The sequence below is a fragment of the Tympanuchus pallidicinctus genome, unplaced genomic scaffold (genome assembly GCF_026119805.1).
Source record: "Tympanuchus pallidicinctus isolate F22 unplaced genomic scaffold, pur_lepc_1.0 scaffold2, whole genome shotgun sequence".
Lineage (NCBI taxonomy): Eukaryota > Metazoa > Chordata > Aves > Galliformes > Phasianidae > Tympanuchus > Tympanuchus pallidicinctus.
This window is the reverse complement of record NW_026294721.1, coordinates 51,837,290-51,859,966: the sequence shown is the minus strand read 5'-3', so window position 1 is coordinate 51,859,966 and position 22,677 is coordinate 51,837,290. Positions and strand designations below refer to the sequence as shown.

General features: G+C 37.7%; 2 protein-coding genes across 3 annotated transcripts in view; one reads left to right on the top strand and one right to left on the bottom strand.

The window, feature by feature from the left end:
- ETNPPL (ethanolamine-phosphate phospho-lyase) overlaps positions 1 to 13,468 on the top strand; it is a 339,765-nt gene extending 326,297 nt beyond the window's left edge. The window contains exon 14 of the mRNA XM_052681772.1: positions 13,458 to 13,468. Within this exon, the coding sequence (XP_052537732.1) occupies positions 13,458 to 13,461 (4 nt within the window). The 3' untranslated portion in view covers positions 13,462 to 13,468. The remainder of the gene's footprint in view (positions 1 to 13,457) is intronic.
- SGMS2 (sphingomyelin synthase 2) overlaps positions 1,838 to 22,677 on the bottom strand; it is a 34,674-nt gene continuing 13,834 nt past the window's right edge. For both annotated transcript variants that reach the window (XM_052681783.1, XM_052681782.1), the window contains exons 2-6: positions 13,269 to 13,927; positions 12,400 to 12,517; positions 11,420 to 11,573; positions 8,780 to 8,946; positions 1,838 to 7,968 (exon numbers count right to left, since the gene is read on the bottom strand). In XM_052681783.1, the coding sequence (XP_052537743.1) occupies positions 7,765 to 7,968; positions 8,780 to 8,946; positions 11,420 to 11,573; positions 12,400 to 12,517; positions 13,269 to 13,723 (1,098 nt within the window). In that variant the 5' untranslated portion in view covers positions 13,724 to 13,927 and the 3' untranslated portion in view covers positions 1,838 to 7,764. The remainder of the gene's footprint in view (positions 7,969 to 8,779; positions 8,947 to 11,419; positions 11,574 to 12,399; positions 12,518 to 13,268; positions 13,928 to 22,677) is intronic.

The following is a 22,677-nucleotide window of genomic DNA, read 5'->3' as shown; positions in this document are numbered from 1 at the left end:
AAACAAAGTTAGTTCAAATTAATTCACATTTCTTTTAAGATAACCAAATTACAGTATTAATGCCAAGCAAGAGAACTGGAAATTTAAAGAGTCAACTCTTCAAAGCAATATAACATTACTCTCAAATTTTGACAGCCTTTGAATCCTATCACAAACACTTAGACTGTTGACTGGTTATTCTAAGCAGTTGTTAACGTTCATTTTCCTCAGCAACGGGCTGTGTTTGTGTATTTCAGTTTATAGGCAACTTTTAGATTTTTATTTCAACAGGCACTTTGTTTGGGAAAAAACAAAAACAAAAAACCCACAACCCATCAAGTACATTGAAGATGCTCCAAAGTTCTCTGAGTAGCATTAGTAGACTGATAAGCATAGCTCCATAACTCACAGCAGATGCTAACACAGAAAATCCGCACTCAGTCACCCACTAGTCAGTACCTGCCATGTGCTCACAAAAGCTTCATTTTTGCAGGGCATTTATACATGCAGCCATTTATTTCTGCTATTATTTGTACTATTATTTCTACTTATATTGCACTTTTTAAATAAAAGAAAAAGATAGTTTTGTCTGAGGCAACTACTAATTAAAATAAAGCTATATTTCACCATGGCTTAAAACTATTAGAGATGACTTCATTCTCTCCCTTCGGCTCTTCCCAATTTCTTGCTATTAAATCAATTAGTGAGGCACAATACAGACTATTGTACTAGATTTTCCATCTTCACTGGATGATCAGAGTAATTTCATTGGAAATAGAAGCAAACTAGTCCTGGAATAGTCTTTGCATAGGCAAGAGAAGTTCTGTAGAACAAATCTTTGAGAAGCCTGTTTGTTTATTGAAGTAACAAAGGTAAATGGTTTGGAAGAACTTTTTCCAGTATACAAAAGGTGCAACCTTACAACAGAGCAGCAGTGTCTCAGGTGGCACACTTGCCCATACAGACTGCTCACTCACACACCTATACATGACGCCCCATCTGCACTTTCAAGAGTGCAGAAGTGGAAGATTTCATACTTTCTCACTACTGGATCCTACTTATTTCAAAGTTGGGAACTATACTATAGCCTAATTTAAAGGCATCAGCACTTTCTCAACTGTCAGTCAAAAGGGAGCCTTTAACAAGAAACGTAGGCTTTCATTTCTCTCGGAGAGAAAACGTAGATACTGCTGCCTAAAGACTCCATTTAGATTGATTAGGAAGTGCACTGACCTTTATTGTATGCAACATGAAACCATAACTAAAGAGGTGGAAAAAAAAACTCCAGAAGGCACAAGGAATTTCTCATCTTAAGAGCTTGCTTATGAAGCCGTAAATCAATAAGAACTTATCTGCCATAATCTCAATAATAATCTTCATTAAGGCTTTCACATAGACTCATAATATCCTACTACAAATTGCCTTGACAATCACATCAGACTTTCACTTTCAAATTTCACTTCTGCTCTTCAGATAAGGCTACATCATTGTCTCCCTTCACAACATTGCTTTTCAAAAATTTCAGCAGAAGTTGCATCTACAATAGAGAGTAATGACCATTTCCTCACACAATTTTCTGTCTTCAAGGTTTCAACAATGCTGATGAAGCCAGAGAACATTTAAAAAAAAGTACCAAGTTTATGCCTTAATCATAGATACCACATCCTTTACATCTTACATCAAGCTTCCAAAGGATAGCTGTCCTAAGCACTTATGAAAATTCAATCTCAGACCAACCTTTACCCTACACACTCCTGCCTTCTTCCTGCATTTAAAATATTTACAACAATTTTTTTGTAGGTTTCATACAAAATAAATAGAAAAGGGTCATATTTTATAAAAAGCATTTAGAACAAGCTTAAAATATAGAGAAATTGCTTTATTGAAAAAGGTGTCAAAACAGCTCAGCTTAGTGTTCATGGGCAATAAGAGAATACCAGCTCTTGATAATTTTTGAGATTATTAGCACCATAGATGGACATAGTTTCTGATATATATGTATTTTTTAAGATGAATGTGGTTGTGTAAGTAGTCCCAAGAATTTCATTTCTTTAGTACATACATTGACCATAAAGTTTCAACTTCTTCGTGCCAAGTGAGCAAACCGCACAGAACAAATTTCTTTGACATTTTCACCAAATTCATGGTCAACAATGCAAGTGATCATGACAGATAGCACCTTTTATGATATAAGCTATAAGCTGCTTACATTATTGCTTTTTTTTTTTTAATTACAGCCAGTGCATTTTTTTTTTTTTTAAATATACAGTGAACATAGATTGCAATGTCTTACAAATCACAACACCAGTATCTCGTGGTGTACAGCAAACTACAACACTAAGTTGTCATCTACTTGACAAAAAATAGTTGACGTGCTAGGAAGCATCATAATGTTCTCAACATTTTACAGTTTAAGAGCCAACTCTTGCTAATTGTGAATAAATCACAAGAAAAGGAGCTCCAGCTGGCAACTATCAGTAAAAACTACAGCACACGAGGCCTAAAGTAGTACCATTTGTTAAAGAAATGTTATGCTGTACAGCAAGTGCGGAACTGAACCCCAAAACTGCAAGGAAAAAAAGAAAAAGGCCATACATTAGCTCCTTAGCATGCACGAACCACAGCACTCTTGTTTTCAACCTAGGAAAAAATGATGCCAGAAAAGCTGCTGGTTGATGAGAATGAAAACCACATTGCAGTTGAAAGGAATGTCCTGCTTAAGCCTCTGGAGTTCTCCTCAAAGTCACATGGAAACAGCAAGAACTGCAGCCATCAGCAAACTATTTCTCTTGCTTTCAGGCTTCTGGCTGCAACCCTGATCTCAACAAAACAACCAGACCTCATCTTTATCATACCTGAAACATGCTATCTTAAGTCAGAACATTAAAAAATATATCTATATATCCATAAAACATTCACAGAGCAAGAATTTCTCAATGCAAGTGATTTCTGATGCAAAGAAACAAGCACTCCCTAGGATGTTAGATTTTGCACCTGGAAGTAACTTCGAGTAGTGCAGGTGTGTGTCTGACAACAATATCTTTTGGCTTTATTGTTAATTTTGGAGCCTTCTTAAAATGTCTATTATGTTACTCAGCATCAAGCTACTTAGAAAGCAACAGAAGCAGAAGACAGAAGCACAAGGCAGCCTACGCTACACTTAAGCACCATTTTGAATGGCCACAAACTATGAAAAATTGGAATGTAAAACCAGCTAAAAATAACAAAACCAGAAATAAAGAAGCCCTGACACTCCACCCAAGGTGCAAGATGTGTTGAAGTTTCAAAATTCTGCTTAAATGCCATACATATAAAATTCACCAACGCAATTACGTGTAAGCGGGGAGATAAAATTCCCCATTGTGTTCTCAGCGTTCCTGCTCTCCTCTAACAGGGTCTAAAATATGCAGGCACATTCACTTCTAGCGCAACTCACATGCTTGAAATGACACCAGCTCAGACACAGTGTTGAATGAGAACTGTCTTTACAGATGTTCCCCTTTTTAGTCCTTTTCATAAGTTTTCTCTTTTTTCATTGGCGCCCATTCTCAGCATCTTGGCACTATTACACCTTGCACTGGGAAGCATCATAAAGTAACAGAAAAAGCTTGATGTACAAGCAAAATTACTTCAGTGGCACACAGAGATATTTTAAAGTATTCTTAAGCAGTGACAGCCATTTGGAATAATGGTCAGCAGAAGTAACTTTCTTCAAAATTCTTCTTTTTCTCCCCCCTCCAGAAACTGAACTTTAATCACACTAGTTTTAGTGCCTGGTCTAGAACACAAGAAATGTTTACTCTCACAGATCATTTTAGTGTTGTGCATCTGTAGGAGACTCCTAGCTGAGTTCAAAACACTAAGGAAAATAAAGACGAGCACAGAGCTCTACATCTCTGAAGTCACCCAGTAGTGAAAACCAGTTCCAAACATTTGCTCACATCTAATATACTGAGCAAGTATTTAAGATTATACCCTCTGAATCTTTAAGATAGTTTTAGTAAGAAAAAGCTTGAAGGAACCTTCCCACAAGCTGAAGTGGAAGACTTCACCTTGCACTGAAAATGAATGAATCTAATCTCAGAATCATAAATCATACTTCATGTCTAATGAAACAGGACAAGGGATTTGGTCTGGTACCAGACTTTTGCAGGATAAATTGTCTAGCCAGACACTAACAACGGGTGAAAGTTTGAACAGATTCAGATTTAAGAAACAGATAATGAGATTACTCCAAATCCTCTTAAAAGAATTCTCTCTCGTGTCCTAAGATACCCTCTTAGTTCTGTCTTTACTAATAGAGCTTTGTTTCTCAATTACGTGAAGGTTTCCAACGTTTTAAAGTCTTCCCCTCCCCTCTTAAAAAAAAAGAAAAAAAGTGGGGCTGGGGAGGAAGGAGGAAAACCGATGCTAGAGTTCATAGCAATGCTTAGCACAGCTTTCTGTTACTAGCCCAGCTGCAGCTATCTTTCCAAGAAAACAGCAACGGAGAATGACTAGCAATGATTAACATATGCGTCCACACGGGAGCGCTAAGCACACAGAAATGTCAGGTTAAAGTGCTTCCAAGTGCGCTCATCATTTCTGGCTGGCGCATTCTCTTGGAAATCAGCATCTGCAGCACTACCACATAGCAACTCATTTCTTGATATACTGGAGTTAACCTTTTAAATCCCAGCTCGGTATTTGAATTTAAGAAATCCTGGTTTTTAAGTTAAGCATTCCCAGAAGTTTGATTCGTAAATGCAGAGCACCCAACAGCATTCAAATCATACTGATATGACAGAAGCAAACTGTAGCTTTTTGTTTCGTTTTTAAAGTGCCTACATAGTTCAACATGTAGATGCTCTTCAGTAGAGAGAAGGAACATTTTATTTCGTCCCAGTACAGCTGCAGCTCGTGACATCTGTAAGAGATCATCATAACTCCAGGAAAGATACTTATAAAGACATAACGAAAAACAGTGGGCCTTCACAGCCCGAAACAGGCTTATAGTCAAGCGTCTGGTACATTAAGATAATCCAAATCTTCTTCTGTTTTCACTCACTGCAATCCTTTTCCCTCCTAAGAGGAAATCTTATTTTCTGCTTCACAGAATCTGTATGTGATGATCTCCAAGTTCTTAAAATAACTTTTATTTACCAGCTGTTTTGTATTGGATAGACTACTACAGCCTTAAGCACTATCAAGTAATTACTTACCCTACTTCATCACCATATATACATAGGCATAAAAAGTCCTCAAGCACATCTGCACTATGTTTGCAAAAACAATTTAAAGCTATAAAGATATTAGAGGAATTTTTTTTTAATCGTAAAGTAAGCACACACCCTTTTGGAGGCATTTGATACAGTGCAGTGAAGTTAAGCACCTGAAGTGAAACTGAGCTAGAACAGGAATCAAGTACTTTGAGCTAGGGTTGTCATTTACTTCTCTTCTGCATTACAACAGAAGTTTCTATCAAAGTCAGCAGCAGAATGAAAAGCTCACGCTTACCAACAAAAGCAAAATTTTACTTTGTTCCATTTTTCTTCTTCCACGTTTTCCCTCATTGCAACAGGAAAACCCATCTAATCCTGCATGAAGAAATCCTAGTTGGCAGATAGACTACAGAAATCCCACAGCAGTGGCTGTGCAATTAGTTATCTACACTACTCAGGTATTTATTATTCAGCCACCAGATGAATATCACTGCTTAAGCTCCTTACAGAAATGCTTTACCTCACGTTATTTTCAAGGCACAGGTAACAGCAGTGAAATCCATTCATGACTTCTAGGCTGTCTTAAGTTGAACATATTTAAGATATCAAAGCCAGTATTCAGCTTCAGAAAATGTCATGCTCTGTGAAGTTACACTGATATAACACCATCTTGTGAAATGTATAGTCTCTCATTGAACTAACTCATTTGTACTCTCATGGAAGTGTTTTGATACCAGCCTTTAAGTTACTCAAGTTGTGCCAGAAGCAAGCAAAAACACAGCCATGTTTACACACACAAATTCGAGGCATATTTGAAAACTGTGAGCAGCTTATTTAAAATAAAACAAACAAACAAACATGAGCAGAATGTCTTTCTTAGCTAAGTTTTTACCAAGGATGTACTGTAAGGAACATGTTTTTTATTGTATTGTACTTCGATAATGCACAAAAATTTGAGAAGAACATTAACATTCTAATGTACAACTTAGTTATTGATCCCCTTAACTAAAACAAAATATATATTTGAATAATCTGTATTGCATTTAAATACTTTAACTGCACTATTTTAAAAACAAGTTCTCATAAACTATGTTCATACTTGTCACTCAATTCAAGACACTTAAAATAAACACTATTTCCTTTATACCAGTATAATTTCAACTCTTAATGCAGCTTTTGCTCTGCTATCAGGCTTAACTTGAAGACTTGGGAAAAAAACAATTAACTGCGGAAATGAACTGGTAAAGATAGTATGTTGGTTTTCTAGTTTGCTTTCTCAACAATACAAAGCAATGAAAAACAACAAGAACCAGGTAGTTGTTAATTGGCATCTGTGTTACATGTTTACACTGGTAGCTTCTTACATTCTCAGCCAACATGCATATATAACCATCCTAATTGAACTGAAACCAGGACAAAAAAAAAAAGAATTTGCACTTGGAGTTATACCACAGTGAAATGCAATCCCAAATGGTTTTACATATTAACTGAAGAAATGCTTCTGTTGTAGGTATTTACCTTGGCTTTTTTTTTTTTTAATTAAATCACAAAAATGCATCAAAAGGTAGAAAAACCAAATTAAATGCAGAACTATGGCCCCCAAGGAAACTTGCTATGTAGTTTCAACAGGAAATAGCTACTAAAAGTTTATTTTAAATACAGCCCCATTCCAGATCTGGTCTCTCAAGCAGATGAGATCAATGGGACTTTTGCCTGAATTAAGAACAGTATGAGCACTCTTTTTCAGTTAAGTAGTTTTGTTTAACATGTCTTCCTACACATCAGCATGTGCTTCTGTATGCGTATGCAGTCACTGCATAGCTACAGATGCAAGGCCAAACTGCAGTTAAAGATTTAGACTTGGAAACTGTGCCCTTTTTAAAAAATAAAGTTCTAGGCTCCTTGAGCTCTGATGTTAGCAGCTATTCCTAATTTGCAAAGTCATCAGGTAGCACAACAGTTTAAATATAAAATACTAATAAAAATGTAAAAATTGGTACATCATACAATATATTGAAGGTAGTGGTAGCAGTATTTTAGGGTCATAAGATAGCCATACCCACAGAATGTAAAAAAAGAAGTCAAGACTTGCTTCCAAGCTGTACTAGTCACACAAAGGTCTTACCTTCATTAGCAAGGATAATGCAACAAACCACTTCCCACAACTGTGTGCTCTTTTGTATACTTCAATACATCGATATCATGCTTCTATATTTTAGCATGGTTTGGCCCTTACACTCCAGAACTCTAAGGATGAGATTTTTGGGTGCATCTGGGGACAAGTGATAGTTAGCAACCAAAGTGTTAATAAGGTCTTTGGCACCTCTATCTCATTTGTAAAGCAAAGTCCTGCTCCATATTCTGTAAGGAAAAATCCCATCAGCAGTGCCTTCTATTAGCACATCACACTGCACCATGTGATCACAAAATAATATGAAATGGCAATATACATGTCTACAATTTATTTCCAATCAATTGCACAGCCGTTTGGTCCACTTCTTCAGTTACAATATAGTCCTCTTGAGAACTTTGGTTACAGCATTAATATTTTGGTACAAAAACAGAGCAGATGCTTTTCTTTTCTTCAGGTAGATTTCTCATTGTCTTCTCCTGTTTTCTGAACCCGTGAATACTTTTTGCATGAAGATTTGAAGCAGCTGGGAGGCCACGATATTGGCCAGGAGAAGCTGCAAGGAACAGATCCTTGCACGTTCTTCTCAAAGAAATAAAATATTGGATACCACCAAGCTCGAGAGAGAAAATTTGTCTGCGAAGAAACCTTTAGAGTCTGTATGGGCAGAAGCAGGTAAGGAAGAAAAGGACACAGAGACAAGAAGTTTAATTGATTATTGTGTTCTACAGCAGCAACAAAAAAAATCTACATTAGAGTACATATCTGCAAAGACACATTGCCTTGCAGAAACACATGTGACTACACTGCATTTATTCTGAAAAAAGCAGTGAATACTCAGGTAAGATATGCATCCTAATACAAGCATGTACTGCAAACTCAGCATCTTTAACACAAAGGGCAACTCTAATGCTACTTAGTTTAGGGAGACAAAGCACCCAAGTCTTTTTTGAGTGAGCATCCTTTCAAGCATGTCACGTTTTCATTGATGACTAATAGTTGAAAAATAGATTACAAGGCTTCAGAACTGATATTCTACATTCCTACTTGAAAAGGTTATAAAAATGTACCTTCTAGTGATGCTTACAGTAGAGCTGCTATAGGAATTATGGTCTAGCTGTTTTAGGTTGGTAAGAAATGTTTATCATAAGCTTAGATAATCAAGCGCTATACTGCATACCCACAACTGCAATAACATAAAAACCATTTTGTTCTTGGAATTTCATTTTGTCTGAATATCAAGAACACTTTTTAAAAACTAACAGTTACAGATCAAAAAGAATATCTTAGAGCATGAAATATTTACTTAAATCACAGTAAAAAAAAAAAATCAAACTCCTTTTCCAATTTGTTTAAACTTCGATACAGACTCTCTATTTTTCCTTCAAAGTTAGGAGTTCACTTTGGCCTCAGGGTAGAATTAACAAATGCATGGCATACATTGATTCTGAACATATTTGCCACTCACCTTTTCATTAGCCATCGAGTGGTACCACCAGAAGAGTCGTGTAGTGATATAGTAAGCAATGATGACATCTACAGTGTAATGTTCATGAGCAACAAGAATACAAATTATGCCAGCAGCACTCATCAGCCAGCAAATTAAGTGATACCACCAGAAATGACGTGGCGAATCTGTAATAATAGGGAGATGAAGGGAGAACAAAAGCAAACATACATATTACTACAGCAATTCAGTGGGTAAACTGAAAAATGAGAAGAGATGATTAAAGACTATTGAGTAGTAAAGCATACAACACAGACGGGGGATGAATAGATGCACTATCACTTGTTCTCTAGCTAGCTTCATCTCTCCCACAAATCGTAGAAAAACACTCTTATTTTGCTTGCCTACTTTGACTCTAGTCCTGTTTCTGTCTTCTGTACTTCAAGTAACATATATTCAAGTCAAATATCTAGAATCAAGGTAAACTGTGCAGAGATCACAGATTAAACAGGGAAATCAAAAATAAATCCTTACTTTAACTCTTAGTTTTAGCTACTTTACTGAGATATCTACTCTGAAAGAATACACTGTATGGAGAAGCACAGTATGCAAAGTTAACTTTTAATGAAAGCATAAGAAGTGAAACAAGCTATTTTTCAAAACGCACTTAAGCCACTTAATGGCCAAACTCCCCCTCCCTTTCTCTACCCATTGGAAAGTATCTTGTCTTTCCAATGACCACTCATAACTTCTGAGAGCCTAACAGGCTCCATTTCACTCACAGTACTAAGTTTTGTCAACCCTCCCTTGAGGTCGAATGGCAGCCTTGAATTTTATGCAATACTAGCAGACTAGCTACTGATCTGAAACCTATCCAGCAGCACTTTGATAGTCCTGTGCAAAACAGTGCCTACAGAAGGAATTTGCTTCCGTGCATGTGCCAACAATACTAAGTTCTCAGATCCCTCTAAACATTACAAAGCTAAACTCAGTGACTTAAAGTGAAGGAGCAAAAGATGGAAGGAAGAATGGAGCAAAAAAAAAAAAAAAAGTCCCAAACTGAACTAGAAATAAAAACTTAATGCATCTTTTGCTGACATGTGTCATGTCAAAAAAATATGCAATTTAAACAAACGCAGTAAGTAAAATGCAGTTCAGAGCATATCTGTTTCTTAGGATCCTACTCAGCAGATGTTTTGCTAATTATACAGGAAACAGAAATAAAGCTATCCATCTCTCATACATCTGCTTGTACCAAACACGAGTTATAGAGGACAACTACACAGAAAAACATCCTTAGCAATGAGGCAGCAGTCGGAGGTCATTTCAAAGACACATGATACTAGTCTTCCAACCTGTTATGATAAAAGCTAGTAATTATACCCTAAATACTGAGTCATCTGCATTCTTCCTTGCACTAAAGCATATTGGAACAGCGTGCAGCTCCAATTACATCCACAAAACAAAGTAGAAAACAGGTCAATTCTTAGGCTATTTTCCCAATACTGTTCTGATATTTTTAACGAGTTCCATATGCCATTCATCCAGTAACATTCACTTGAAAGCCTAATTGATTAGTTTGATTATTCTTATCTTAAACTGCTGTTTAAGAACCATCTTGAATCCACAGATTTCAAGACTGCAGTAGTAAAGCTAGTATTTTTAGGTATTTTTCTTAATTCATGCTTTTTTATAGCATAATACTGCAATGTCTCTCCCTCAGCATTTTAATAAAGTACAGAATTCAACTGATGCTAGCTAATCATATTTCAGTAAAAATGACATATTACTATCATCCAAGCTAGCACCTGCACAGGTTGGAGCATGGCAGTAAGAATAGATTGCAATTTGTAACATGTAAACTGGAGAGGAAACTCTTTACTACTGCATTTATAAGCAGTCAAGCTCCTAGGACAGAAGTACAATTTACCATAGATCAGACTCAGTAGTAGGTGCTCAGTTCTCTGAATCAATGCTGTGTGTGCAAAGATAATTCCTCACACTCTCCATATCTCACAATACTACACAAGAAAAAGGGAAGTCGTAACCCCAATTATGTCTCCTATGTGTTTGCTAAACTCTTATCAAGTGGAAAGGTATAAGAAGAGACTCTAGCAGAAGCCATCCAAGGAGTTAAAAAAAAAAAAAAAAACCACAAACCTTCAGCTTTCCACTGCTTGATATAATTAACTTACTGTACACTTAAAGAACGAACACTGCTTCTGGATGTAGTACAAGTGTGCAGTGACCATGTAATCAAGCCACAAAAATACCATTCAAACCCCCAGCACAGCAGCCAGCCAGCATTCAATAAGGTTAGCTTGCATATTTAACTATCATGTTTTGAGCCAAAACTTGAATATCCTGTCAATGAACAATGAAATGCTAGCCTGCTTAAAAGAAAAAAATAACTTTTTATAAAGCTGCAAGTCAAATGTCTTCGTCAAATTAAGCCCTTAAAGCCCATACTGCCTTATTACACTTATGTTCCATTTTCACTCTGCAAAGTCACAATTTGTTTTCACACCTGTACACAAACTGTACATTTACACTTGACTGATAAATTCTAGAAGGCAACAGTTTTACATGCACTTTTATCACGTGCTTTTTAGTACAACAGATGCAAACAATGAGAACTTATTTAAATATGCCATAACTTACACTCTTTGATGAACAGGTAGATCAGTGTCAGTACTACAGTGTGACCACTGAACAGGAAGTCTCCACACAAGATGTGAGATCCAGTTATGGATAGACCACCACCAGATATCAGTCGCAGGATCCTCTGTACCTTTGCCTGAGAATCTCCATTCAACTAGACCACCAGAAAAAGAACAGAAGAAAAGTTATGATACAAAGTAAGTAACTTGAATAAACTTCTTCCTCAGCAATATGTGGAGTTAGGAAGAAGTGACAAATATCTTCATTCTCCTCCCACCCCCATTTTCAATTTACTAAGTTTAGAATTACTAATGAAGCAACTACTTCAGTACTTACACACACACACACACACACACACACACACACACCTGCTCTAAATCTGAATAATTGCCATCAGTTCTAATTTTCAAAAATAAAACAAAAAGTTAGGCAAACATTCAGTATCACCTAGCCACCTAAGGGCAACTCTGAGAACAACAAAGCTAACAGGGATAATCAGGTCGTTCAGAACCAGAAAGAAAATACTCATGTGGACAAAAAAAAAAAAATCCAAGAGAACTACCAAGTCTTTCAGATTTCGATTAAACCCTCTTCTTTTAAAGGCAGCAAAATATTTTTGCTGGAAGGGCATATAAGCTTTCCCTGTCTCTACCCTTCCCACCCCTTGATAAAGCACGCTACAGGCAAAGTAATTTTGCAAGCTATTGGAGAGAAACATTTGAGGAGCTTTACAACAGTGAAATGTAAATTAAGCATCTTCAAATAGATAGAGAATCATAAGAAAGAAACACAGCAGATGAAAGAGTTAAGTCACGTTGTCCCAGTTGGAAATAACCAAATGGAACAGGCATGATGCTACACCTCAAGACTGATGAGATCCTTCCCAAGGTCTCTGAAATATCTGCTTTAGTATTTGCTCTAATGAGCCTTAAGGACTCAGCTAAAGATTAAGATAAGAATCAAGCAGCAAAGGCTCCTACCTTTGGCGCGCACTGAAAATGCATTCCAGGCACAGGTAAGGTGGTAACATACATAGTAATGCAGCGGTACAGGTACAAAGTTCCTATTATAAAAAAAAACCTGCGTCCCACAATTGATCTGAAAGTGAAGGGGAAAAAAAGATTCTACTCAAAGGTCACACACATGATACATATAGCAGCTAGGAAGCTCTAGTTTCACTAATTTATATAGTTCAGATAAGTCACTAGAATTTCAGAGCAGCTCTATCTCCTACTCCGTTCTCTAAATGCCAAATACTAAGAAATCTTTTTTCTGTTTCAGTCTTGATTTTTACTATATTAAAAAATTAAAATACCATAGGGATCCTACTATACCTAACAAATTTAGGTGTGATATCAGGTACCATATTCCTTGACTCAGTGACCTTTCTTCATCTCACATATCAAAATCAAACATATGTTTATAATATCTATAGCTTAAGCAAATGACGACAATGGAAAAAGCTTCTAGTTTAGCTGTAGGAAATAATGGCTTTCTCCTCAGATTAAAAAAAAAAAAACAAAAAACACATCACCATGATTTTCTCTCTTTAAACATTATAATTTCAATGATCACACTCTAGAAAACTCAATTCCAAAGTACATTTGACTAGCATATGTAGGTGTCAAATTCAAATCGTGAGACACTACAGAACTAACAGGAAACACCCATATCTCTGTATCCAATGTGGACATTGAAACATTTTCTAATTAAGTCATCCCTCTGCCAATTTTCTGCCAGCTCTATTCTATAATATTGCTACAGATTCCACCACAGATTTCTTTTACCCAAATCAAATGTGAGAAAGCAATGTTTGGGAAGCACACAGCAGGTAAAAACAGCTACTTACTTATATCTAAGAAATAACCATTGGAATATCCACAGTCCGACTAGTATCATTCCATTTATTTCTGATACAGAAAAAGCCCACGTCACACGATCAATATAATCAAAAAATTTGTCAGGCAAGGGAGGGCTCCGCTCTTTTGGAGGTACTCTCTCATGGACCACAGTGATCATGACAGTTGTTAAAATCAAGTTGAAGAGAGCATAGACAAAGGCAATGCCTGTTTTCCACCATTCCAGAGGAAATTTGTTCCTGGATTCAGCAGGCATAGCAATCTGGATGTAATCAGGATATTTCTTTGCAGATTTTCGCAAGCCATTCGACAAGGCCTTCGGTTTGTTATTGCCATTTTTGTTCTCCTCGCTGACTGAGAGAGTAGGGCGTGTGTATCCATTAGCAGAGTCATTGTTTTGACCCTCCATATGGTCTTCAAGTTTTGCGGTCTCGATAGTATTCATTCCCAGGCTGCAGGGTTAAACCAGGTTTTGTAAGTGACTGATTCTGAGGAGCTCCTTAAAGCCTCTTACTCGAAGTCCAATGTTCCTGTTCCTAGATGATTTTTGATTACTGGCAAAACTCTTACCAAGTGTCCATTGTGCCAAAAGATAGTGTAAAGCAAGTTGTGGAGACAAGTCTTCCCCCCCCCCTTATAGCTCTATTACCTGCAAACAGAAAAAAAAGAAACTTATTGAGAACCTTCAGAACAATTAATGTGATAGTCAACAAATCTTAGAAATGTTTACTTGTATTGCTTTACATATGCAGTCAAAAGAAACTAAAGAAAGGTGGTTACTGTAAAGTAATTCAAAACAATTCCTATCAAGTAATTTGATATACGATTGGTTTAGGCACTACTATGAATTCAGGCTTTTTTCTGAGTAGACAATATGAACATGTTCTCATTAACACCACTCACTCGTTAGAATTAAAGCAAATCTGTTTTTGCAAAAATATTGAATGTTATTACTCAAAAGCTTTTTTTTTTTTTTTTTTTAAACAAAAATTACTCCTTTTGGATTACAGATTCACTCTATATTATACCTTGGTTTACCCATAAGATCAGTCAATGTTAGTTCAGATGAAATAAAACAGAAGTGCACTACTGTATTTGAGATCGATTAGCTACAAAATTCACTCAATGGATAGCTCCACTAAGTCTCCTGGGACGCAGAATAACTATTTCAACCATAAGAGTCCCAGTGCATCTTCAAAGCTGTTGTAGCACCCACTAAACATCTGATTTTTCTGCAAACTGAGAAATACCTCTGTATTAAGCACTTTGTTGTAGAGATCGTTACATAGAATAAAATAATTGATCTTTATTTGTCCTTCACTTAGTTAAAAATGGGTCTAAGACTACGTTCCGAACAGGAAGAAGTAGCAAGATCCACTACAGCACAGCATTTATTTTAATCTGATTCTGTTGATGCGGACAAGCCTGACTGCTCCACCACAGACTAGGATTTACGAGAAAACTGTTCAGGAAAAACCTGCTCAATGATTTCTCTCTTTATAGCAAGGACAATCAACCCTATCTGGAAAATTTGTTTGTTTGTTTTAAGGAAAGGTATTAGGCATAGTCAGCATGTAAATCCCATTGCTATTATTATTATGCTATCTAGTTGCATTTCTCACTGCCTAAAGAAAGAAGGGGATCATTAACTGCTCTCAAGTAAAGTAAGATTCATACAAGTTTTCACATGTTTGGAACCAGGAATTAACATCTGAAAGGAAGGAAAGAACAAAGCATGATCTCCAGACTGTCGAAAACCCAATTTTTGAGAACAAGATCACTGTAGGTGGAGATCAGCAAGGGCATACTACAATTCTGCCTGCCAACAGAGCACGTTTATTCAGATCAAAGTATTGTGTGCTCACATGAATCAGTATGTTTATTAGTTGCCGTGAAAAACATAAAACCCAGTTGGAGTAGTCAAGGGAAGAACAGCCTACTCAATGCCTATTTCAAGTTTATCAGTCTGCTTTCTCCATTTTAACAAGATTTGATTTCAAAAGCAAAGAAGTCCACATCAAGTAAGCTGCTCTATAGCAGGTTTCTTTATGCTAACCTCCTACATATCTACCCTTTAATTAAATAGCTTTGAAATGGTGCTTCATTGCTCATGGCTAACTCCCAAAGATCAGCAACAGAAAATGAGCTTTTATACACTCTGTCCCAACAGGTATTATTTCAGTTCAGTTCTAGAACCAGTTCTGGAATTTAAGCAAAAATATTGTGATATATACATGGGAATATATTGATCCGCACCTCTAGATTTCTGTAAGCACCACAGCCTAAACAATGACTTGTCTCACATTCCCATAAAACGGATATGGGAAGAAGAGAAAAAACCCTTTCCCTCTGCTTCAAGAGCAACACAAAACCATTTACTCTTATCTCAATGAGCAGAGCTCAGAACTCTCCCAGGCTTACTGTTCTTACTAAGAAGAGAAGTATATGGCACTGATAGAAAAATGTTTTCTATAGGTAGAAGAGTAACAGCTGAAGCCTCTTCTCTTAAGAAACCCTACAAGCTGACTGCTGCTTTCTGATTCCTGAAAGAAGCTGTACGTGTTTCTCAGCAGTACTGTATACTCCCAATCTGAAAATATGAACACACATTTGTATTAATTGTACTAATCCAAAGCCATACAACAAGCATGGGAAGACTATGTTTTCCCACACACACCAACACAGCAATTTTAACCCTCAAAATACAACATCTAGTGCTATTTAACAAAAGAAGCCACACAGTTCCAGGTTTTCCCATCAAGAGTTCCAATGTAAAAAAAAAAACACTAATGAAACATCACACTGACGAAGCATCCTTCTGGTTTCCTAACACTTAATCTCTATCTCACATAACTGTTTCTGAGATCACTAAATCACTGCAAACTACATTCCTTTTGATCACTGAAGATCAAAGAAGAACATATGCCTTACGTTCTGCGTGCTGAAAAGAAAATGAAAAGTAACAAAACTAAAGACACAGCTTCACAGCTTTATTTAAGAAGTTATTCCACAACAGAGGAAGCCAGTTTAACAGTTAAATCACCAAGTTCTTAGCACTGAAAGCACTTCCCGACTCTTCTGGCTTTCTGACTCAACTAAGAAAACATTACAGCTATTTCAAGGCACCTCTTTAGTTGTTCAGCTACAGGAGTGAAAGGAGTTAAGTGGCACCTCCACTGGCTTCCCTGCGCCCAGCTGCATGCTGCAGTCACACACCTTGAAGCCCACCTCCCAGTTCTTCCTGCTCTTCCCTCAGGTGCACAAGCAGGTAGCACTCAGATGCTGACACGCTCTTGTTCAACCTGTCTCACAATTCCTCCTAATGCTTGTGGTGCATTAAGACTCCGTGGTAGAAATGGTAATGCAACATTCAAGAGGTTCTCACGCAGACCAAGGGCTGAGCTACAGCACACACATCTGCAATTCCACTCCACTTCCTCTAGAGGGAAAGCTACTAATCAAGTAGTCTTTGGAGTAAATGACATGCATTTTGGAAAAGGCCTGAGGAATTTTTAAAAAGAACCATCTGTTCTACTTAACTGAAAGGGAAGATAAAGGCAACCTCAAAATATCTCAGACCCACTGCCAAACAAGCAAAGGTTCCGATTTGTATCCTCTTTCAAGTTTAACTTCTTGAAGCAGCTTTCAGCACTGGAAGTAGTTGAATGTGATGCTATGGTACACGGCTGAGACTCAGGGAATAATACTATTGCCTACAATCCACCCCATTTTTTTGTTGGCCTTCATGTTTTTGAAAACACTTAACATTCTTGTCATCTGACACTGAAATCAGCATTACACAGAGAAGATGACGCTGATAAAAACGTTTCTATTTATGTCACACTTGTGGTTTGTTCTCATCTTTTCTCCCACTTAGGAGCTTGCTCCACCTTGCACTTGATTCTGCACAACATCACGCACAGGAATTTTTGTTTCCCATTTCTTCACCAAATTAGGTTTTTCCCCTCTAACCAGAAGTAAAAAAATCCAGAGAGAAGCAAAGCTCAAGAGTTCCTTTAAAATCCATTGTAAAATACCAATGGCCTTAGAAAGCACTTAATTTCATTCCCTGAACTGTACCATTGTTTTTTTTCCTTCTTTCAAATTATTTTTTCTATTCCTGAACAATCATACTGCAATGAGAACATACTGAAATAAAAAGCAGCTTTCTCTTAGACTGATAATGCATCAGATGGACAAGAGCCCCAGTTTTTATGTTTGTAGACTTTCATGGAACAGGATCATAATCAAGACTGAGAGTCAAGACTTCAGACTCTGCTCAGTTCTTCATGGGCTCGTAGACACTTTAAAATCAGAACACTTTTTGAAATGCATGCATCTTTAGTCCAATGTAAATACTGAGAACTTCCAGAAGATTTTTGTGTATGTAAGTGAGCCAGTAGCAGAGATGCCCAGATGTTTTATGCTTTAGAATTGTAAACAATTCAGTCCTAAAGGCCAAAGAAAATCCAAACAAACAATAACCTAGCAACACAGAAGCAGAGCGACATTCAGGCTTTTATATTAACTTATTAAAAGCTGTTATACCTACAGCTTACAGACAAAGCAATGTTCCTTTCTGGCACTTTCAGAGGATTGCAAGGCATATCGATCTACCATTCCCGATGTCTCATCAAAATTATTTCAAGCTAAGAGCATACTGTGAACTCAGAATAAAGTTTCAGGGTACTGTATCATTTGAGCTGCAGGAAGTCAAAGGCTTTTCTTCCCTCATTGGGACTCAGTCTATTTTTCTCATATTTTCAAATAATGCTTATTTATCTTACTAATTAAAAAACTAAAAACAAAAACACCAGCCTTGTCTGAAGCTTCTACTTCCTTGTTGCCAAGTTGACTACCCAGAAAAGTGACAGACATAAGGCTAATCATCCTCTGATTCAGGCTGTGAAAACTACTCTCCAAATGCACGCAAGTTTTTCCAGCCAAAACCAAGAAAACCAAAACCGACACACACAGATCCCTACCTATGCACCTACAAGGCATTTATTCCTTGGAGTTTCCACACTGTTCTTACATTCATGTGAAATATCCTATTCCTTTTGTGCAACCTGCAATGCCCCTAAATCAAAAGATAGGAGGTGACACAGACTGTTAGGAGTAGGCTTTAGACTCCTTCATTATTGGGTAGCAATGCTCAGACATGACCCACTGCCAAATATCCAGGGTTTGGAAGGGGAATAGAACTTAAACTACATTAACCTACTGAATGTTCACAGGGGTGGGAGAGGACACGGGGCAGAAACCAAGACAAGGACTTGCACAAAGCCAGCCAAGTTACCTCTAGGGATAAGCAAAATTCCTACAACAGATACACCCCCAGGTTTTAGAAACAACATTTTTTTTTTGGAAGCCAATTTGGTATTTTCTAAGCATCCAAGGATTCACCAAGGAGCTGAGCTTTTCAACCAGCAGTATTACAAAATAGTACTGATTGCAGAAGTGAACTACGTATTTCAGGAAAAATTCAAAAGTGAAAAAGATGCAAGAAAAAGTGCAAAAGATGCAACGCATTCTTAATGGTTTTTCCTGAGCTTCTATTTGCTTCTGTACGAACCCCTTTAGTTCTTGTGTTTTCTCTTGAGTGATAGTCAAATGGAGATAAGTAACTGGGAGTACGAGACAGCATGTCTAGATTTGCTCTTCATGATAGAGCTTAACACCAAGCAATTTTATTTAGGTTCTTAGTCAATTTTCACACCAAGGTCATTTTTGTTTTTACATAAAGCTAACTCACATTTGCTGAGTCTCACTCAATATTTTGAAATTCGAAAGCATCCAAAATCTTTTAAGTCCTAGAATTTATCAAGGACCAATGAGCCAGTTTCAATAGCATCTCCAACCAAGCGGCTCTTGACAGGCTGTTCAAATATGATCACTCACATTGAACAAGAGCACGTAAAATAAGACTGATCTATTCCAACATGAAAGATACACACAATCACACACAGATGGACAATGTTCCTACGCAGAAATATTTTTAACCTTCATTCACTTATTAGGTTTCGCTCAAATACTTGATACGGCTGTAATATGTTGTTGCATTTGGCAGTTGCAGTAAAAAGCCTGGAAATCATGTAATGCAGAAATAAGTTATGCAGCTGGCAATAGCATGAGAGAAAGCTATTAGCAGAAACAACATTTAGCTAGTTCGCATTTTCTTCAGACAAAGTTTCAGGACTACTTTTGATACCATAAAAAGAAGCTGGGTACTCTCTGCTACTTTGACAGTAGTAAATAAAGATTTATTTCTCGACATTTCAAGTCTCAGCTTTTTAGAGAATCACTTCCTCCATCCTGTACGTTTACTCACACTGTACATTAAAAAGTAACTTAGATCTGAGGTGTAAAAAACAGGACTGAGTTTAACAGATGTGCCCATTATGTGTCATCTCCCTTGCAGCAAAAGTATTTCCAGAGCCACATCCATATTTCAGATGCATAATTCATGTGCTTACATTGCACAAATGAATGCAGAAAAAAAAAAAAAAAAAAAAAAAAAAACCTGCAATTAGACAAAGTTACAAGTGTATCGACCTTCTCTAATAGGCTGCCAACAGTTCTCACTGATATGCTGCTCAGGAAGCACGAGTAAAATCTGGATTACAGAAGTACTGCTCATTTAAATGCTCTCAGAACAGATCAGCGTACTGCCACTTGCAATAACCTTTGAATTTGTTAAAAAGCACTAACTACTTCTGCTGTATAAAGCTATTTTCAGTAATAGAAACAGAGTAGATGGTCCCTACCTCTTAGAAGGGAGGGGTTTTTGACCAGGCATCCTTTGCAATTCCATCATTTCAGAACAGTAAATGTGCTACAGAAGTTACCATTTCTTCATTTGAGTACACTGAGACTGAGTACTTAAAAGCTTCAAAAATCACTGGTTATTCATTTGTACAATCTTTATACCTCTTAACAGTAGGAAGGATAGTAGTTCTGATTTTCCTGATGTATACTACCTATAGAGCTCCACATTAGGGTCAGGTTTCTAAAACACCATCTCCCCAGAAGAATACGAAGACATAGATTTTATATATAGTTGTATGTGAATAAATTTTCCCTTAGGATTAGGATTGTTCAAGCAGTAAAACCCAACAGCCACCTGAACAAAGAATGTTATCTTGGAGCTCCTCCTCTTTGCCTTTATCATTTCAAGTCATCTTCAGAATCTTCAGCTGTTTGGTCCCCTGACTCCAAAAAGATCATATCTGCATCTCAAAAGTGCAGTGTCCTTCAATAAGTACTTCCAGACATTATATGTACTAAGCTGAATTGTTACTTAAGCTCCCAATCAGCTGTTTTTAAGTAGAGGCAAAAAAAAAAAACAACCAAAAAAACACAACTCTATCACGGTGTATTTTGTAATACTGCAAAGAGACACTGGGGTTGTATTCTTTTTTCCCCACAAGAAAAAAAATACAATAAACATTCTATCAACAGTGGAAGTCATTGCACTGTCAGTCTTAACAGGCAAAAATAACTCAGAGAAGTGCCAAAATGCAGCTGGGGATCAGACTTGCATGCACACAGTTTGCTGTCTGAGCCTTTCCCGTGCTGATCATTTTTGTTTTGCTGTAGCTTCCAGACACTGATCAGAAATCACTACCCAAAGAAGAGACTCTTCTCAAAACAAAGGGATAAAAAAAATTGATAGCAGCACATTTGACATCCCACACCCTCTACAGATCAAGGGAAAGCTGCAGATTACCACCACCAAGAGCAGGGAGCGGCAGGGGAGGCAGCAATGCTTCACTGTTCTCTAAAATCCTCCACCCAGTTACAGAGGGCAAAGGTTGTGCCTCACAATGAAAGTTAGACAGGAGGTTAATCACCACCATCAGCACACAGAGGTGAGGAATAGCACTGACTCATGTGTGCTTTGGCAACTCTGGTGCAGCTTATTGGTCAGCAGGCAGTTAGAAAGGATACCACACGTTTCCAGTAAGTTTATTGGTGACACATCCTAGAAGTATTTAGGCAATTATTAATCATAACACCTGTTAAGTTTTTCCTCCCCATGCTACTCCCAAATAGAAGCATAGCAACAACTGCTAAGTAAGAGGATTTGTGTCCAAAAACAAGTCAGATGGCAACTCTGAATGGTGTTACCCAGAAACAAAGCCAAGCAGAGGCTCCCGTGCTCTGATGGTGGGCAAGTGCACGGCTCCTTCCGTCTGTGCCTTTTACAGCTGGTTCATATATGCTCAGCTCATTGCTCCAGCACCTTCCAGGCTGCATGTGTTCAGTTTGTCATTCTAGGATCTTCCAGAACAGGGGGATAGGGAGCTACTCCTGTGCTCTCCCCTCCCCTCACTGTAAGCTGGCCCCAGAAAGGTGCTAATTGGCCTTCACCGGGTAACCACAACGCTTCAGGCTCTCGCTGATGCTCCTGCAGGCAATGGATCCTAACATCTCCTTATCTTGTTGAGCGTTGGAGATGTAAACTCAGTCTGTTACACAAGGCACATTTAGAACTGATTATCACTGTACCACAAGTTTCGCATTACAAAAACGTCACATCAGTTTCATGCCCCACATTACAAACCACACATCTCTGCCCTGGAGCAGCACTTGTGTTTAAAGGCTCAAGCAGTGAAAAACATCCCTTTTCATATACAATCTCTCCCCCTTGGTTTTCCTTCCCCACCTGAGGCGATTCTGTGCATGCATCCTGACTGATGTTTAACCCCACACAAACGATACTCTACCAGTCCACACGCTGTCAAACAGATCAGGAAGGAGTCTCCAAATAGTCTGAACACCTCTACCCCTCCCAAATCTTAAATAGCTTTCAGCTCGATCAGCTCTGGCCCAGCTGCCCAGAAAGCTTCACGAGCATTAGCTGAAACGATGACGTACGCAATATATCCCCTGTCACTGACAGTAAACACAGAGATTGGCTGAAACTGTTGATGAAACATGACCTGCTTCCCATTTCTGTCTTCCCTTCCAAGTTCTCATCTTGCCACCACCTCACCTGCCATCCACAGCACGAGGCTCCTGCACTGCAGCCAACACCCCCAGTAGAACTGAGATGGGAACACTCACAGCTCTTTTCCAAACTGTTTGCTCATAGGCTGAGGCACCCCAGCGTACATCCACTTGACACATCAGATATTGGTTTGCCCACCATCACACATTCTGATTTTTTGTTCACAGCTTTCCTTGCCATTATCTTTCAGAAATAAAACCAGATATGTTAAGGCTACTGAATAACGAACACCATGTACAATACACACAGATGTTTGTGGAGATTAGCGCACCAGCACAGAATCTTGACAGTTTTTTTTTTTCAGTTTGTCTTAACTGTAATTATATCAAGCTTCCCATACATAACTGCTTTCCCCCGCAACAAATGCTACTCATCAAGTTTAAACA